Below are 18,175 nucleotides of genomic sequence, written 5' to 3' on the forward strand. Positions count from 1 at the left end.
TCTGTGCAGGCGGAGGGGGAAGGAGAAGGGTGGAAAAGAGTGCAAAGGAAATACTGTAGTCTTATCTACAAGGGAAGAATTTGATCAGAACTGGCGAGGCTTAAAGCAGCTACTGATTTTTCAGGAGGACACTGCAAAAAAACGACACTGATGGAAAAAAAGTATCAAACAACCATTCTCTTTCATTGGTATAAGGGGGAAATTGATTCAAACTGAGCAATTAGTTAGCAGCTGGAGGTCTTCACCTTTATCTCCTTGAAGAAGGAAGCTGTTTCGCCCTCGATAATTGGCTGCAGCAAAGGGCTTCTCCGCTTGCTGGAGGGGGAACCCTGTGACAGGTGTTAACAAGTACGTTACATTATGAACCCCTTTCTCCTCCACCACCTGCTCTCAGCGCATTCTCATCCACACATTCATTCTCAGCTCACTGCTGGACCACCAGGAGAAAGATATTTCTTAAAGGACAAAAGCATGCCTGGTAAATCCCCAAAACATTGGGCCATTTTCTCTCAGGATGTTGCTTAGCAAGGGACATCATCGCCAAACACTTTTAAGGAAAAAGCTTGGATACTGGAATACCAGCTGGGCAGGAACTACAAAGTAAAGGCTGCAAGAAAACAATCCCCAGCCAGAGGCCCATACATACACACAACATTTGGTTGGCTCTCCAGAGCTACAGTGTAAGCTCACCTAGACTCTACAGGCTTGCTTTCCAGGAGCCCAATTTCCCACTAAAGTGCCTACTGATGTAGGGATGTATTTTCAAACATATCCTGCCTCTGCGTGAGCCTCTCACTGTTCTTGCTTAAGGGGCTGGGGAAAGCCAGTCTTGTCACTCCTCTGCCAGCCACTGTGCAATTCCAGTTTTGTGTCTAAACAGGAACAGAACTGTGTGTTGAGAACTTTATGTTAAACTTTATGTTATTTCCTGATTGCCAGCACTGTCTTCACAGCACACATTTTAGGGAGTTCTTTGCATATTCAAGGAGTAACAGCTTTTTTTTCTTTTAAATGCAGGACCACCTCCCTCTCTTTGCAGAAAAAAACACTTCTCAGTGTGAATGTACTGAGCAATGCCATGTCAGTCTATTCACTTCACTGGTGCTCTATGAAAAGTGGCCAGGATATGAGCACTACTTGTGAACAGAAAAAAAAAAAAAGGTAAAGGATAATACATGACAGAATAAACGGGAACCATGATAAAACAGTTCTCTTTCCACAGACAAGCTAAAAGTATTCTGTGTGTACTTTTTAGATCAAAAAACTTTTTAAAAGTAACCTACACAAGTTGTCTGAAATTAGACATAGTGCATTTGCTCCCTAGAGGGGCGCACTGGATTCCTTGCTGGTGGCAGTGCCTCCTTGCCAAAGCACCACCTCGAATGAAGGAATATTCACCACTTGCAGGATCTCTTTAATACAAACAAAGTGTTTGGAGACTGTTGCCCCTTTTCTCTCAGCCAAGGAGACTGATATGTCCTGCGGGACCCAGACCCACACAAGTCTGTGCTCCTGACACACAATCCTGCATAGCCAAGCAGCATGTAAGACCTGCAGGTCAGAGTGGACTGATAAGGAAAGGGAAGTGAGGCTGTAGCCAAACACAAGATGATGAAATACCAGCAGCAGCCCAATGGAAAGAGAAGAAACAATACAAGGTGAAATGTGCCCCATGGCTCATGGTGGGCACCAGAGTCCCTTGACCAGCTTTGCCCAACTTCAGTATACGGTGAGTCATTGGTTAACTCATTTGCTTGGTCTCTGAGTGATAAGATAGGTTAGGACCTGGCCTTAGCAATTGGGTTGTATGCAAAAGTGTGGTGATTCCTGTTTCCTCAGCTCTAAACGAAATAAACAGCCGCCAAAAGAATATTCTACTCACAATGATAGGGATGGTGTTGGCTCTAGAGAGGATCTGCTTGACCAAGCGATACCTGTCATACAATGGCTTCATCACCTGTCGTTCATTTTTGGTAACCTAAAAAGGCAAAAGAAGAGAGATCCATGAAGCTTGCAGCAGATACTCCATTCCTTAATGCATGTGCCTCTGATTGCTACTAGGCAGAGAGGGCTTGAAGGGGATTTCATGAAGGTGAGAGATTAGCAGCATTAGCCCTGAAACTGGTCATGCAAGTGCTTGTGTAGGTCACTGCATCTGTTCCAGGTGCCAGATGAAGAAGCACCAGAGCTTTGGCGCATCTTGTAATGTGGCTGTATGAGGCAGACAGTTTAAATGACCAACTCAGGAAATCACATATCCACAGCAAAAAATGAACTGTAAAGGCAGTGGTCTGTGCTTGTAATCATGTCTACCATCTCAAGGCAAAACATGACGTTTCCCACCCCTATTCTTGTGGCCGGGACCTCAGAGGCAGTGTTTATGACCCCTGAAAAGAAAAAGGAGCTGCAATGACTAGATACTGCAACGTAAGGAGACTTTCCCAGGGTAACTTAAACTACAGATTTCACAAAAGCTGACTTTCCAGCTTTCCTATTCCTCCTGATTTCCCATCCAAGCCAGCAGTTCTTCATCTTTTTAACTCCCTAGCCTTGCCCTCCACCTCTCCTCCCAGTAACCCTGTTGGGGAGAAGCTACCAGAGATTTGAGAAGGATGAAGGTGCTAGAGCTGCATGGCATAGAGAAGACAGAATGTTGTAATGCCACCCCAAGCCTTCCTTACATTATTCTGTCCCTAACTCCACTTGTGCTTCCTCCTCAGTTTAAGAGCATTACAAACTGTGAGTGTTCATTTCTGGTTTTCTTTCAGATCCAAGCTAGACCAAAAATTTCAGCAATACTGACTGTGCAGGAGAAGGGAAGACCTCACAGACAGTAGCTAGTGTGTGGAAGAAAGGCCTGTTCAACTACATACTAGTGAGAAAGCTTGGTGTTATTTCTTCAATGTTTTCTTATAGCAGAGTTAAAAAACCAAGCAAATAAAATACTCAGCAGAACCAAGCTGATCATCATCTTTCTTTGTATTCAGCAGTGTCTGACCCACATCCTATGACTGTCCTTCCATTAAACCTTTTGTCTAACTTTAGATTATAAAGCTCTTATGAGAGGAAGCTTTAACTGATTCTGATGTCATGCCTATCTTCCTCAAGGCTTTTTACTGCTGCTAGTCACCAAAGCATCTGAATGGCTGCCATATAAAAATCAACATCAGCAGTGTAAACTCTAGGGAGCTTTGCACAGTCTCCCTTTCTATAAGAGAAATAGGAGGAGAGGGAACACAGCTTGAGACAGGGAGAAAATTTTAAAAGCAACTGTCTGCAGTTGACTTTCACTGGAATAAGCTTTCTAAAGCTTTCACATCCTCCCTCCACAGCAGGAGAGGTTGTGGGTTTGCAAGGGGCAGAATAGTTGTAACTATTGCCAGGAGTGGGACTGGCTGGGATGAACACTAAGAATCTGGAGATAACACCTTCCTCCTGATAACTATGCCTGTTTCTTATGTTGGGAGCAGATGAATAGGGAGGAAGGATGATGAAGACCTTTTGATTCCTCTCTGGGCTCAGTGCAAACATCCCAAAGCCTGGTAAGAGGCATACAGACGGGCAGTCTGAGCTCTAGGGCCTGTTTGTCCCCCACTTCTGAAGCACAGGCTGGCCTCAACACCTGACAGCCTCAAGCTGGCTGTTCGTTGACTAAGAAGCTCACATGGATTAGAGGGATGTGAGCAGTATCAAACAATTCACTCAGCCCTCTCTGTACTGAGTTTTGTGTTGATGTATCTGCATTCACTTTCACTGGCTAGCAAGTTGCCTCCAACTTTGGACACTTCTATGCAAACAATCAAGAACACAACTGGAGAAACTGGGTAGCCTATATATATTAATATATATAATTCCTAGCTTTACTAGGTTAGCAGTTAATAGGACAGGAGGCACAGCACTGCTGTTGGCTCATACAGTCTCTGTGACTTAAAAAGACTATGCTGAGGCTTAGGCTGAGAACCAAACCTTCAATTAACAAAGTTTCAAAGTCAATAAATAGCAATGCTCTGTACAGAAAAATAAACATAAGCCTTGGAATGGGCAAAAAGTCTGTAGGTTATGTTGAAGAATGGAAAAATTAAAATACACACATCGGTGTCTGAGTATCAGTATGGAGAAAGAACGAAGGTAATTAATTTAGGCATTGGGAGTTAAGGATATGGGGCTTGACTCAGCCTTTCAGACTTACACCACTGACTTACAGCACTCTTAACTGAGAGAAAATGTGGAGCACATGGCCAAACTGTCTCACTAGGTAAACATAAGTAATACCAGCAAAACCTGAGTATATTTTGGGAGAACATCAAAATGCAAAAAGACTGTTGGAATAATAGAGCCTTTGACACAACACTGGGGCACACTCTACATGGCAAAAGAGCAGCAGCTGAGCAGCAGACCACTGCTTGCATTGTTAAAGCTGCTCAAGAATTTCTGCAGAGATGAACTTTTTGGCTTAACTAAAACAGTTCAGTTCCACCTTTTCAGGTTCATCTTTAACTGGTGCAGAAAGACCCAGTTGCACAATAAATCCGAGCTCCATTGTTTTTCTTGTTTAGTTAAATATCTTTAAGAAAAAAAAACAACTTGGCTGAACTATCCCCATTCTCCTCAAGCTCTCAGTACTTTTCCACTGCTGCAGTGCCAGGAGCTGGGAACAGAAAAAGCTGATCAGCTGCAGTCTTCCTTGCCATGCAGTTCAGTGTTGCTAGGTATAGACTGCTTACTTAAAAACAAATTGAAAAGCAGTTGTATAAATAAAGCATCAGAAAGAGGAGAAAGAATAAAGATACACTGACAAGTTAGGCTCTGGACTTGATTTCTTTTTAAACAGATTTAATTAAGTTTACTTCAAGATGCCACCTGTTGATTTATGTGATTGTAAAAGCAGCAAAAGCAAACTGTGTCTCATGAAGAAGAGAGGGAAGATGAAGTGGATTCCCTTATGTTGGCCTTTCTCTGTTTTACACAAGAATAAAACCGCATGTCCTCTCACTCAACTTTGCTGTTTTCAGTTTCTGGCATATATGATTATACATTATTAGCACTTCATGAAGGCATTTAAAAAAATTAGTGAGCTTTTCTTAAAACAATGGACAAAAGATGAAATAATTCAGGAGCAAAAGGAGGAGATCAGAATCCCTTGTGGCAGCAGAATGACAGATTTGTCAGCTGCACTCATCAAGCACTCCTTATAAGCAGTAATTTGCTGCTCCCAAGCCACTGCTCAAGGGATTAGCAACACTCGGAAACTAAGTTACTTTACCTATCAGTTGGTAGCAAAGATAATAATGTAATCAGTGAAAGAGGAGGAGGGATTCATGCAACTTGAGGTGGCCTGGAAGCCACCATGTCTCTGCCACAGCAGGGATCAATAAGATACAACACTTAATTTTCTATCTTCACAAATAATTTTTCTCTGTTAAGACTGAATGTACAAGAAACCTCATGTCCTTTGCTTTCACTGGCACATGGGAAGAAAAACATTTGTTTTTCAGGAGAGAAATGAAATCTCCTCTCAATTTATGCTGTACTACAGCTATCTGCCAAGCCTAGTGCTGTGTGCAGACATCAGCTTGCTGAGAACAGACTCCTCAGTAATAGCACTTGCGAAGGATCAGGGAGGTGGTTTAGAAGATGCACGTGTGGTTTGAACAGCAAGAAGTTCTAGTGACTGTGACATCAAAGGAGCATTAGGGGGATTATTTACCATAGACAAAACATACCAAGGTGTACTCTGAAATAAACCCGCTGCTTTACATACCGGTCTGCCATGAATGCTTTCATAATACAGCAAAGCTTTTTGTAGAGCCACTTTTTCGGCTGCTATCTGATCTCTTGTCATGTCCTGTGAAAAGTGGCACAGAGAGAGAGAAGAAGAAAAAAAACCCCAGAGTTAGATTCCTGGACTCAATACTGTTTTGTGGCATAACCGTAGTAATGACATTTTGCCATTAATGCGTTGAAGACTCATCCCTGCTTTCCAGTACTCTTTTCCCACCTATACTGCAAAAGAGACTGTTAACATGAATGGCACCCTCTGCACAATGCAGTCAGATTAAAAACAAACTTTGCATATGAAGGTATTCTACATACATAATGGGAATTTATCAACTATCAGTATGCTTTTAAAAAAAAAACAGTATGCAACTTTTAATGATGGTGGCTCTTTTTCAGTGAAGTTCCAAAGTGTAAATTCTACAACAAAACAAATGATCTTTTTCTCCTAATCTGAGACAAGCTGCAGTATCTCTTGCAAAGCTTGCCATCTTTGCTTTGACTGCCACAAACATACTTTACCATAAACTAAAGTGCAGTCAGACTGTTTCCTTCTGCCAGTTCTGCTGTGAAAAGCTCTGGCAGACAGGCTGAGGGGACCAAGCCAAAGAAAGGGCAGACAGTTGGAGACTTCCTTAAGTTTGCCAGAGTTCCCCCACTGAACTTGCCTGACACTGAGCCTTCTCTCCCTAACACAGCACCAAATACTATCACAGACTCTCTTTAAAGGCCAGGCTGTGGATTCTTGCTACTATCAGAGAAGAGCCAAACACACATTGTTTGTATAATCATCTTCTGCAGATCTAGTAAACAAAGACAACGCTGTGTGCCCCTCTCTTGCAAAGCACTGGACAGTTTACATGTCAGCAGACTCAAGGACTTCACTTACAGGGCTGCCCAAACCTCAGACACAAAGACCTTCCTGCTGATAACCCTCAGAGATTACAGCAGCTAGCAGAGCTCAATGTGAAACTCTGAAGAGTAGCAATAAAATGCCCTGAAAGAAGAGCATTCAGCTGTGGAGTGAACTAGAAGGAAACAGATACCCGATCTCCAGAATCACTGGAAGACTCAGAATTTGTTAAAAGCCTTTGGAAATAACAACAGAAATAGCCAAATACAGGGCAGGAAACACTGCAGTAATTCAGAAATGTTGCTTGGAATATACAAGGATCAGAGAAAGAACATATGATGACATTCAACAGAAACTGAGCTCTGGAAAAAAAAGAAGTCGGATACTAAAAGCAGAGGAAAGAAACCAATGCAAGTGAGCCAGGCGTAAATGTTGTAGACTTTGTGACAAAATGTAGAAGACATTTCACAAGAAGGCTTTCGTAAGTTACTGTGCAGCCAAGAGTTACCTACTTGTAGCTAAAGGCCTAAATCTGGTCTCTCTACATTGTACCTTAATATCTTCAGGTCGGTTTGTCTCTGTTCGTTTTTCTTGAAGCTTCTTCTGGATAGAATCAAGGGTTGCTTCCACGGCAGGCTTGGCAGATTTATCTGACAGGTCTTGTTTCTTGTCATCGTCCTTTTCAAGCTGAGAGCCGAAGCTCTTGGGGAGCGTGTTGCTCCGCTGACGCACAACAGGGCCAAGGTCCTCTTCTGATATCTTCAGTTTTGACTCTAAACGGGGACATTTGGGGGAAGATGAGTAATTCTTCTTTTTTAAAATGTGATATGTGATTGCACCTAACATCAGATTTAAACGGGGCAGAGTTCAGCTGCCCCCCAAAGGTGTGTCAGTGACTGCTCACCTTTAAGTTGCTTTCGGAATTTGGCCAAATCATTTGTCCATTTGAGCACTTCAGGGTTGGCTGCTTTGTCGCTGTGGGAAGGCTGGGAGGAAAGAACAGTCATGCTGAATCTGTGTTAAACCAACAAGAGAGACTCACTGAAACAAGCATGTGTCACAAAGAGGTACAACAGAATTTGGATCCAGCACAGAGCATGGGCACTGGCTTCTGAATGGCATCTGCATACTCCTGACCATATTGTTTTGGACCTTGCTTTAATTGCTGCTGCCTGTCACAACACTGTCTGTTAGGGGCATTATGAGATTAACTTTCTTTTTAGAAAACACAAAATTGTTGATGGCAGACATTGAGTTGTAGGAGTGGCTCAGAAGAGAGATGCACATTGGAATCCTTGTGTCTACTGCTTCCTAACAAGAGGGCACCTCCAAAGTAGAGGAAGCCTAGCATAAACAGCTTGAGAAGTGTTAGAAAGTGTGTATCCAAAAGATCCTTCACATCCAAAGACACCAAAATAACCCAAATGCTAAGCTACAGCAAGCTCTGAGCATTTCTCCCAGCCTTTTCTACTGTAGGAAAGATCCTTTCAGTACAAACCTTTGTGGTTTAGATCACCAACAAAGATGCACACATGTAGAGCTTTAGCTCCTTAAAAAGCTTTCTGTGCATCGGAAGGGCACGTCAGGAATAATTAGAGTACAGTACACTGCTACTGCTTAGCAGCACTTGACTGTGGCTTCTTGCTCAGGAGTAAAGGCGGCTGCTCTCTCTCCTCTGCAATGCGCTGGTGTCCTGGGATTACCATCATTCTAATGAGATACGTAACTGTGCTTCCCATAACCTGAATTTAAATAGGCAAACAAACAAAACACAGCTATTCCTACACACTGAGTGTGTGCTTTTTGGCACACTGTCTTAGCAGTGATCAAAATCCTATGAGTTCATTAGACTGTCTCTTGTGCTGCACTGATTGCACCTAATACCTGGAATGTTAATTTGTTTGGTGAGGATGCATTCTCCTTTTTGGGGTAGCAGCTCTTTTTTTTTTTTTTTTAGTTTTTATTTTTTCTTATAAAAGCTTTAAAGATTCCCGTATGTCTGACAGACTTCCCTGATGTCCCTTCCCTTTGTTGCTCAGGCATACCTCTCCATACAAATGCTTAATTCCTATAGACTCACTCTGTATTTCCTCTCCTCTTCAAATTTTTCCTCAAACCTCCTGATCTTCTTCTTCAATCCCTGAATCCTCCGAGTGAGTTGTGCAGGCGTAAGGTCCTCTCTGTCATCTTCATAAGATCCCAAAGACGAACTTCGCCTCCTACCAAGAACAGAGATTGCAGAAAGCTTATCCAAACAGCCACAGGCCAGTCCCCCAGAAGTGAGAATGCTATGTTGCTACTCTGTAATGACAGCACAAGATGCTCTAGCAGCCTCTTTCAGCAACACCAACTCCCTAGATATTAATTCACAAACCCACAGACAAATAGTTTACCAAGAACTTTTCTAAAAGCATGTTTCCCATCTGTAGAAACAAGGACCTAACACAGCATAGCTATCTGGCATGTGTGATCCAAAGAGATGTTGCTTGATGCAACTGTATAAACCCTTTACAGCTAAGTGGCGGAGTCAGCACAGACAAATCACAACCCACCTCATGAAGGAATGAGAATTGGGAGGGGAAGGAGGCACTTCTGTATCATCCAGGTACTGTTGGCTCTGCCCATAGGCATAGAAGCGAGGGGACAGCATAGGATCGCTGTCCTCATCCAGAAGCTGGCGAATTAAGCGACCGGCCTGTGGGGAAAGGCGAGCCTCATCTGAGTCTAAGCCGTCTCGCTGCCACGAGGAAAGAGCAGGGATGGGCTCTGGGAACAGTAAGACAAAGGCTGGTTTTATCGTTTTTGTTTTACATGTACAACAGACACCAGGCAAATTTTCTACTGAACCCTGACCCGTTTGCTGGACTGCGATTCCTTGTTGTCAGGCATTCTCTGGGTCATTACTTTCACATGCCCAGGGTGCAAAGCAATGTAAAGTATTGCTTGTCTACAATGGGTACTCTAACTAAACACAAATAATCTCCTAGGTACAACAGAAAACTGTACCCAAAAGTTGGTCAGTAATTGCCACAGACTGACACCAAATGAAGCTATCACCAGCCAGCACCCTTGAAGAAAAAAATATGCTGGACAAGAAAGATTTCTTGGCACACAGCAGTACAAAAGAGACAACTGGATTACAAGAGGATTCTTTCTCAGTTTCTGGATGTACAAATGCTGTAAATGAACAGCATATTAGTTGTCCCCCTGTAGCCTTCAGCACTCCAACACAACCCTGTCACCTGCTGTTAGAAATTCAAAGGTAAGGAGTAAGCATAGATTCTTCTGGTCTGCAAAGGAAAAGGTGTCTCACATTACTACCAGTTCCACGGGGTGCCTAGCCTGTAAATTAACAATGATGGCAATATGATCTGAGTTTCCCCCTTTTCTCTTTCACGTACAATCCTCCTGCTTAACAGTATGGCAATCTAAAGAGCTGGAAGCAAAAACAGTGTTCTACAGGGAGATGGGGGAGTGGGAGAGAAAGAGAAACCCAACTTAGCATTGCTGATTAGCATAATGGAGTCCACAGAAAGCAATCGCCTCAATCTTGTGATCACTCCCTCCAGATGCCATAAGGAGTCTAACATTTTCTGTTCTGATAGTTTACTAAGCTGATCTGCATGCTCCTACTTAGCACCACAGGATTAGACAGTTTAAGAGCCAGGCTTTGAACTTATAAATCTAACAAATAGTTCTAGAGTCAAGTAAGAAAACAAAAACCTTATAGAAAGTTCCCAGACCAGCAGCACAGCTGTGGATTCATTATTTCCAGTGCCTAGTGCAGAAGAATAGGCATTCTTCTTTCATGAAGGGCCTTTTGAAGTTATCAATTTTTGAATAAAAAGCACCATTTCCCTTTTCTGAACAAGGTTAACATTTTCATAGCTCAGAATGGATTGCATGCTGCTTAATATTCCCTCCCATGCATCACTTGGACAGCGCAAGACCATCCACAATTCAGTTATGACAGGTGCAGTGGTATTTCGCCTGTACATAGCATCAAACAATGCTGTCCTCCTCTTCCCTTGTTCTTTAGAACAGAATATAAATAGCATGCCTCTGCTTAGAGGCTGGTGCTGCATGCAAACTGGTAAGTTGCTCTAAAAAGGGATGGCTGGAGGTTTTTGCGTAAGAACCTCTTGCAGGTGTTGTGATAAGTGAAGCATATACAAGCCTGGCTTGCACAGGCTACTTTGATGAGGTGTGCAAGTCCCAAGTGCCTGTCAGGCGTTTTATCACAGATTGAAAAGCTTATGCAGCCTGCACTTTTCTCAGTTAATTTCTGAAACATGAGTTCTTTCTAATCTGCGTTCAACCTTGGCAGTTCCTAACACCTGAAATGTTTTCCTCAAGGATTCTGATAAGAAGGAAGGTGAAATGAAGGGCAAACCCTGCAGACAAACTGCGACACTGTGGTGTTGCATGCTTCCCTGAATCGCTCACAATTTCAGGAAGGCCCTCACAAGATCTCTTGTAGTAAAATAAAGGCTAATAACACAATAGGAACAAATTTGATATATTTGACTAGCAGGAATGAGGTTAAGTGAAGCATACAATTATTGCAGACATCTTTCATTTCCAGTTTTTGGAATACACTCTTAGTCCCAAACAAAATTTGCTCTTGGAAATTGTTAAATCACATCTCCATGGAATTTACATAAACGGAACAAACTTAGCAGAAATCAGAAGCATATTTAGTAGTAGCTAAATTAAGCTTCTACACCAGCTAACAAAGCCACTATTAATCATGCACAGTGCATGTGACTTTGTCCCAAGGTGGATTTATATACCAGATAGCATGCAACATTCAGGGAACTGAGGTGGCTCAAAGAACCTCTGATCAAACCCCCAAAGACAATAAAGCACTTAATGCAAGCTAATGGAGACTGAAGTATGTGTACTTTCTACTTTGCTGATTTAAAAACACTGCCCCAAAATAGAAACTCACATTCCAAAGGAGAAAATTGTTAAAAAGGAGAGGGGGAAAAGTCCCCAAAGAAAAAAAAATTGAGACTTCACAGAAGAAATGGCTGCTACAGAAATTCAGCTGGTGTTAACCCTTGCTCCTGGAAGGCCTGACTCCATGGGTAACTTCCTTCCCTTGCTGACTGTAAGTATTTAGAAGAAAAATACCATCTGCATGCAAAGTGGATAATTCCCCTGAAAATAACACAGTTAAGGAACATATTTAGGTATGTAGAATTACAGATTTTATCTACATTAGATCAGGAAGTGGACCAGAGCTGTAGTCCAACTGCCTTCTCTCTCATACTGGGCAAGTGCCAAGTGCTTTAGCTGGGAGCACTGGAATTGATGGATTGCACAAATATACAGGAACCTGCTAAGGGTAAGCTGACACTTTTTCTGACAGTGCACGAACAATCAATTCCTGTTTAACAGAATACATATCTTCTGTTACTAATTCATCCAAGATAGCATCAAAGCGTTGAGCCTTTTCTGAAGGCTCCTAAATTCCCAGACTTAATGGTTCAAGTTTGAAATATCTGCTACCAAGACTAATGTTGTCACCCTTTACCCTTTCTGCTAATTGAAGAATAAATTCTCAATAAAGAATGCAAATGTTTCACCTTCTTTTGATATTGACTTGACAGAGCAGTTACCCTTCTGTCATCTTGTCTTGAACAGATCTCTCCTGCTCAGAGAAAACTCTGTTTCCTAGTAATCTTCACATTCTTTCCATGTACTATTCCCCTCCCCCCCTTTTCCATTATGACAAGCTTTCATGAAAAAAGCAAATAATTTGGGAATACCATGGCTGTACTAGTGCACAGAAAGGGTGAAAAATGTTCTATTTCTTGGTCTGACTCTTAACGCGATTCTTTTAGGTATCCCTTTTCTATATAGAAGACAAATACGCTGGTATTGAGCTTGCAGCTCTTCAGAAGTGCTGCACTCCCTCTCAAAATCCCACAACCAGCTAATCTTTCAACAAAGCTGTCAGCCATCTGCCAGGTGCTGCTCTGCAGAACTCTGTAGGCACACATATGCCTGTGGCAATACAACCTCTCTGCCAACCTGCTGCATAGAGGGCTGGAGATATTAATAATCCTGCATCACGCAAGAAGGAAGACAGATACATTGTACGAAACTGGTGCATTACGGATGAGCTCCAAGCCATCTAGCTGACAAAACCTGACTTTTTTTATCATTACATTGTGAATTTGCCACAGGGTTACTGGGGGCTGCAGGACCAACAGAGTGGTGCCCACACACACATCCCACCTGAGGTGCAGCTGGCAAAATGCTGCAGGCATCTCCTGGTTTCCTCTCTGCAGCCACACAGCTGATGAATGCTGCTAACACTGCTTTTACACATACTCATCTGACAAACAAAGGAGGCCAAATCTTAGCTGCTGTAAACCAAAGCAGGTCTGGAGGGATTAAAAAGTCTACACTAATTACAACACCTGAGGTCCTGGTATTAAATCCCAGTCAAAAGACTCCTCTTAAAGGCCTCTCATAATGCTGTGAATAAAGCAATTTAAAACTCCAAAACATTCACTAGCTCAGTAACCACCTATTTTACTCATTTTATAAATAACTGTTTGAAAACATCCTTGTTTGAATACATCAGCAGGTATTCTTCCTATTTATGTAGATCAAAAAGAATGGCCAAAATAAAACGCTACCATGCCTTTTCAGTTAGTGAGATGACACATCTCTCAGCTAAAGCAAGCCAACTTTCTATTCTGTTTATCACATAATGTCATAATAAACAATGAAAAAAAAATTAAAAATATCAAAGCTATAAAATAAAATCAGTAAACAATGCAATTATTCTTTTCTACATACGGCAATAAAAATGCATTGCTTTTCATCACCTTTTGATTTCTTACCCGAGGGTTACACACAAATACACTGATGCATCTAAGTCCACTGTGTTGAAAAAAAGACATCTAAATCCAGCTTCCCTGTTGCTATACTGTTTGGATTTTATTTATTTATTTACTTATTTATGTTAAATGGGAAAGCATCAATTAGTCAGTGCAGAAACCACTTGGAGATCAGCTTCACCCTCAGGGTCTCAGTGCTGCAACACCTGAGTTCTCAACACTGAGAACTCAAATTGTGTTTTAAACTTCTACTTTTATTATTTATTTTTTCTTTAAGCTTAGAAGTCTGCAGAAAAAAATGTCTGCTGATTGTTTCATAAGTGTTTTTTACTGCAAACTCTGCTTGAAGTCTCATCTATGGAACTTCTTTTAAAGTGTTAGAAATCAGGCGACGTAGGCAGCAATCACACACATCGCATCGATTTACTGAACTGCCTATTCAGCTCCAAGCTGCTGACAGGACCAGCCTCTGTTACGGAGAGCAACATACTTGCAGATTTTCCTTGAGGGCAGGATAGCAAGTTCTGGGCTTGAATTAGAAACATTTGGTAAGAAATCTGCACAATAGCACTGGATTGTGAGAGAACACTCTGTCCTTCTTGCTCAGGGCACTGGATTCAAACATAATCCACAACAATTAAAAACCTTTGCAATGGAAGTAGCTCTGAAAGCACTTGCTCACAAGGCATCTCAGCTGGCCCTGGCTGACTTAGCAGGCAAGCCCAGCAGTCAGACACCCCAGTTCTCACCAACAGCTCAGTTCACACCCAGCCCTAGAATAAAACTATTTGATTTGCACGCACAAAATGCACACTAGTAAAATAATCCTCTTGTGCTATGAGAAATGCACCCAGGCTAAGCATTCAGCACTTGAATTTGGCTGGGGCACACAAGGCAGATGCAGAAGGTGGGCACATGGCGCAGCATAAGCCTATGCAGTAGATGAAGCAGGAAGCCAACTTCTCTGTCCTCTCTCTGCTCAGCTTTAAGGGAACATATCCCGAATGAAGAAGTACAGCAAATTTCTCCTCTTGTGTACAGATTTGACTATGTGGTGAACCTTAGAAAAACAAAAACGAAAGAATCCAGTAAAAGTTACTCCTAGCACAACATAAAAGGCAGGGGGACCCTGCCAACTCACCTGGTAGCAGTTATCTTTGCCCCTGAACAAGGGCTTTTAAGGCAGCTCTGGTCTTAACATGATGGATAGCCTGCCTGAGTGACAAATAAAAGCTAATCAGTAGGCAAGGTTGTCTTGTGTAATTTTGTGCCCATTCTCCACGGCTCTTTCTTGATATCTGACTGGAGACAGTGACAGCTACAGCTGAAGGCAGCTCCTCAACCTGTAATCGTTCTCGCAAGGCACTTGCGGTTAGTTGCCCTGATCACTAGGTGCTCTGTATCCCTTTCAGTATGATACAGAGAATCCTGTTCCCAAAAGTCAGCTCAGCTATGTGCTGGATGAATGGGTAGCTTACCGAGAGATGGACCTACCAAATTTTCTAGAGCTCACACTGTGCCAAATGTTACTGCATTTGGAGACACAGTCCTTTCCCTTTTCACTGGGAATGCAACCTGAGCTGCAGCACGGATGCTGAAGAGTTGTGTGAAGGTTTGAGTGATGCAGGCTGGCTGGCAGGGGAAGGGAGGATGCCCTGGTTGCTAGAGCTGTGGATGGGTGATAAAACCCTGCCTTGCAAAGCCAGTCTCATTGACAAACTCTGCCGTTACCTGCAGAAGAAGTCTGAGAGTTTACATTAAGCTCTTCCCCTCCCTGGTTGCTGCAAGCTTGATTTCACATCCACAGCTAGGAAAGACTCGGTGTCTCCTTGCCGAGACACAGAAGGCACCATTTTCCTGCTCTTTGATCTGCGTCAACAAAATGGTGATTCTGGAAGGCATGTATTTTAGAGGACATCTCTCTCACCATAGACAGCTGATTCTTTTGCAACTGCCCACCTCCCCCTCTTGCGAAATACATGTGAACAGACCAGAGGAAGGAAGAATCAGAGAGCAGCACTCTTCAAGCACAGTCACACATGCTCATAATCCTGTGTCATACTTACAGGGCAGGAAAGCTAGAATCCAAACATAATAGCATGTCTACAAAGAAGTACAACTTATTTCATATGATGAGAAAGCCTCTGGCAGACAGAAAGGAGCTGTGTACTCCCCTTCATGCATTCATATGACTCCAATTAGTAACCCAGGAAGAAAAAAAAAGTCATTATTTCCAAAGGTTCACAAGACTGCTGAAGCCACACATCACCTCTGAGAACACAGACATGCTCACCCTGGCTTGAGACCCTGCAGGCCAATGCTAATTAGCACTTCAGCAAACACATAAGGCTTCCAAGGCCTCCTGGGAGCCCTTCCATGGCCCTTTGATCAGCCACGCTGCATGTTTAGTGATACCACCTAGGGAATCCCCGCCTAGCGAGCAAGTAAAGAAATTCTCTCCTGTCCATGATGACTAGTTGCCCGGCTGAACCAAAGGTAGCCATGGCCATGGGTTTACTTCACTCACTCACGCCCAAAGCATCATAACTACTCCCCTCCTAGAGGGAAAGGTAAAATATACTAGGTCATGTATGCTGTGGAAGCAGAAGCAGAGGATGTAACTTCTCAGTGTACCTCAGAGATTGTTCTTTTTGAGCAGTAAATTAGTTACACATTTTCCTTCTCTTGCTTTATTGAAATACCATACTCGCATTTTCCTGTTTCTTCCCTGTCAAAGCCCTTCTCTTTCACTCCTAAAGCACAAACTAACAGAAGAATTCTTGCTTGTACACATACACAGTAACTGGAAAATGGTTTGATCCTGGAAGTGCTAGGACACCTTAAAGTCATCTCAATTTCAAATGAAATTGAGGTTCATGGCACCCAGAGAATCTTCCCAGATTTCCCACTCTTAAGTCAGTGCAAACAGCCAACCAAGCATGCACTCTGGAGACAAGAGCTAAGAAACAGTATTGAAATAACTTAAACTACATGCAATTTAACACTGCTGTTCAAGCTGGTGATCAGATTTTTTTTACAGCATACACAGAAGTTGTTGTTTGTAAGAGCCATCAAAAGACACAGTAGCAGATAGACAGCCTTTTTTCCAGCTGTGCTTTTCAGATCCAAAACATTATTTCTGAACACTGACTGAAGTGGATAGGAGAAAGAAGGAAGTTCTTTCTGGACTGGGGAATACAGAGTTTCTTTGAAGTGTAGGGCAGTCTAGCTTAATACTTGAGTGACCAGCTGCCAAGAAATAAGCTATCCTGAAACACTGAGGGACTTAACAGTACTAAACAGCACATGAAATTAACTTCAAGAATAAAACAATTAATTTTCTTCCTATAAGTGACAATAGAATTAGTACCCATCCAGTATTTTGCTTCCAGTTTCACCAAACTTTCAGTTCCATATTCAGACAAAACTGCTTTCCTGTTATTTTTGGCAAGGGAACACAGTAACATGATATACCCACCCCACTCAGTTTTCCCTACTCTCTCTCTCATTTCACTCATACAACCAGCCATCACACAATCCTACCTTCCCAGTTGTTGTCATCACATAGTGCTGTCAAATCCAGCTGAGGCACTTCTGACACAAAGCTGTTTTCCTGTTCATCAGCATCTTGATTTCTTTGCAACTTGTTTTCAGGAATGCCTGGATGCTCTTGAATCTTCATACTTGAAGTCAGCTATATTCCCATACACCCACAGAATGAGAGAGAAAGAAAAAATGTTTCAGGAGGCAGAGGAGGTAAAAAAAAACAAAACCTCCAGTCACAGCAGCAGTAAGCTCATGCCTTTAGCTAAAAAGATTCAAACAAACAGACCCTGATGTTTCCAGTTCCAAATTCAAATCCCCTGCTCAGTGACCCCTATGTACTAATTGCTCACTCACACTGGTAAAAACATCCTTCCATCTGCCTTCCTTGAATTTTTCCTTCTTTAGAAAGCCACTGCAAGTTCCTGAGACTGCCTGCCCTGACAACTGCATGCAGATTAAAAAGCCTCAAGTAATAATCGACTGGGATGAAAAGGGAGGGAGGAAGGCAGGGAGAAAAGGAAGGGGGGGGATGGGGTGGGGTGTGCTGCGTACACTTCCTATAGGAGCAGAACTCCTTCGAGCAACAACAAAAATGCTGCTGCCGTTGTAAGGCTGTAGCAATATGGTGTCTTCTAAAAAGCAGGCACTGGAGCTCCTGAGGTAGCAGCCGCAGACAGCAAGCAATGCAGGCTACGTACACGAATGCTCTCATGCAAGCTGTGCTGGCTCAGATCAATTAGTGCCAGCTAAGCTGTGCTGGCTGCACATTCCCCGATTTCCTGTGGTTGTTTTCTAGCTGGGCGTGGGGAGAGCAGAACTATTTATGGAGGAGCTCTGGGTATTAAAGCAGTGTTGCGCAAATCCAAATGGCAGTGGGGTTTGGCATCTTGGCTGGAAGCAGTGTGGACTCTGGGAAAAAGCCAAAAAATTCACACAAGCATCCAATGACTTAGGAGGAAAAGAAAAAAAAAAAGCAGAATGCCGTCAAGTAAATGATTCATCATTTAGCACTACCTGGAAGTAACTGCTGTTTGTCTCACCACTATTACCCCTGCACATACCACACGTTGTGTGCATTTATGCAGAAATCACTGCCGTTCCCCCAATCAGATACACAGTGCGCGTGTCCAAAACAGTGCTTGAT

The 18,175-nt window shown here is 42.7% G+C and overlaps 1 protein-coding gene across 12 annotated transcripts in view; it reads right to left on the reverse strand.

The window, feature by feature from the left end:
* FAM13A (family with sequence similarity 13 member A) overlaps positions 1-18,175 on the reverse strand; it is a 130,109-nt gene that overhangs the window by 7,036 nt on the left and 104,898 nt on the right. For 11 of the 12 annotated variants that reach the window (XM_062637590.1, XM_062637586.1, XM_062637589.1 and 8 more), the window contains 8 exons: positions 17,029-17,179; positions 9,181-9,394; positions 8,709-8,847; positions 7,533-7,614; positions 7,181-7,401; positions 5,762-5,845; positions 1,883-1,978; positions 246-329 (listed from right to left, as the gene is read on the reverse strand). In XM_062637590.1, coding sequence (XP_062493574.1) covers positions 246-329; positions 1,883-1,978; positions 5,762-5,845; positions 7,181-7,401; positions 7,533-7,614; positions 8,709-8,847; positions 9,181-9,394; positions 17,029-17,179 — 1,071 coding nt within the window. The remainder of the gene's footprint in view (positions 1-245; positions 330-1,882; positions 1,979-5,761; positions 5,846-7,180; positions 7,402-7,532; positions 7,615-8,708; positions 8,848-9,180; positions 9,395-17,028; positions 17,180-18,175) is intronic. The other variant, XM_062637585.1, reaches the window with a different exon arrangement.

The sequence above is a fragment of the Pezoporus occidentalis genome, unplaced genomic scaffold (assembly GCF_034315485.1).
Source record: "Pezoporus occidentalis ecotype Australia unplaced genomic scaffold, CSIRO_AGI_Poc_V1 ctg53, whole genome shotgun sequence".
Lineage (NCBI taxonomy): Eukaryota > Metazoa > Chordata > Aves > Psittaciformes > Psittacidae > Pezoporus > Pezoporus occidentalis.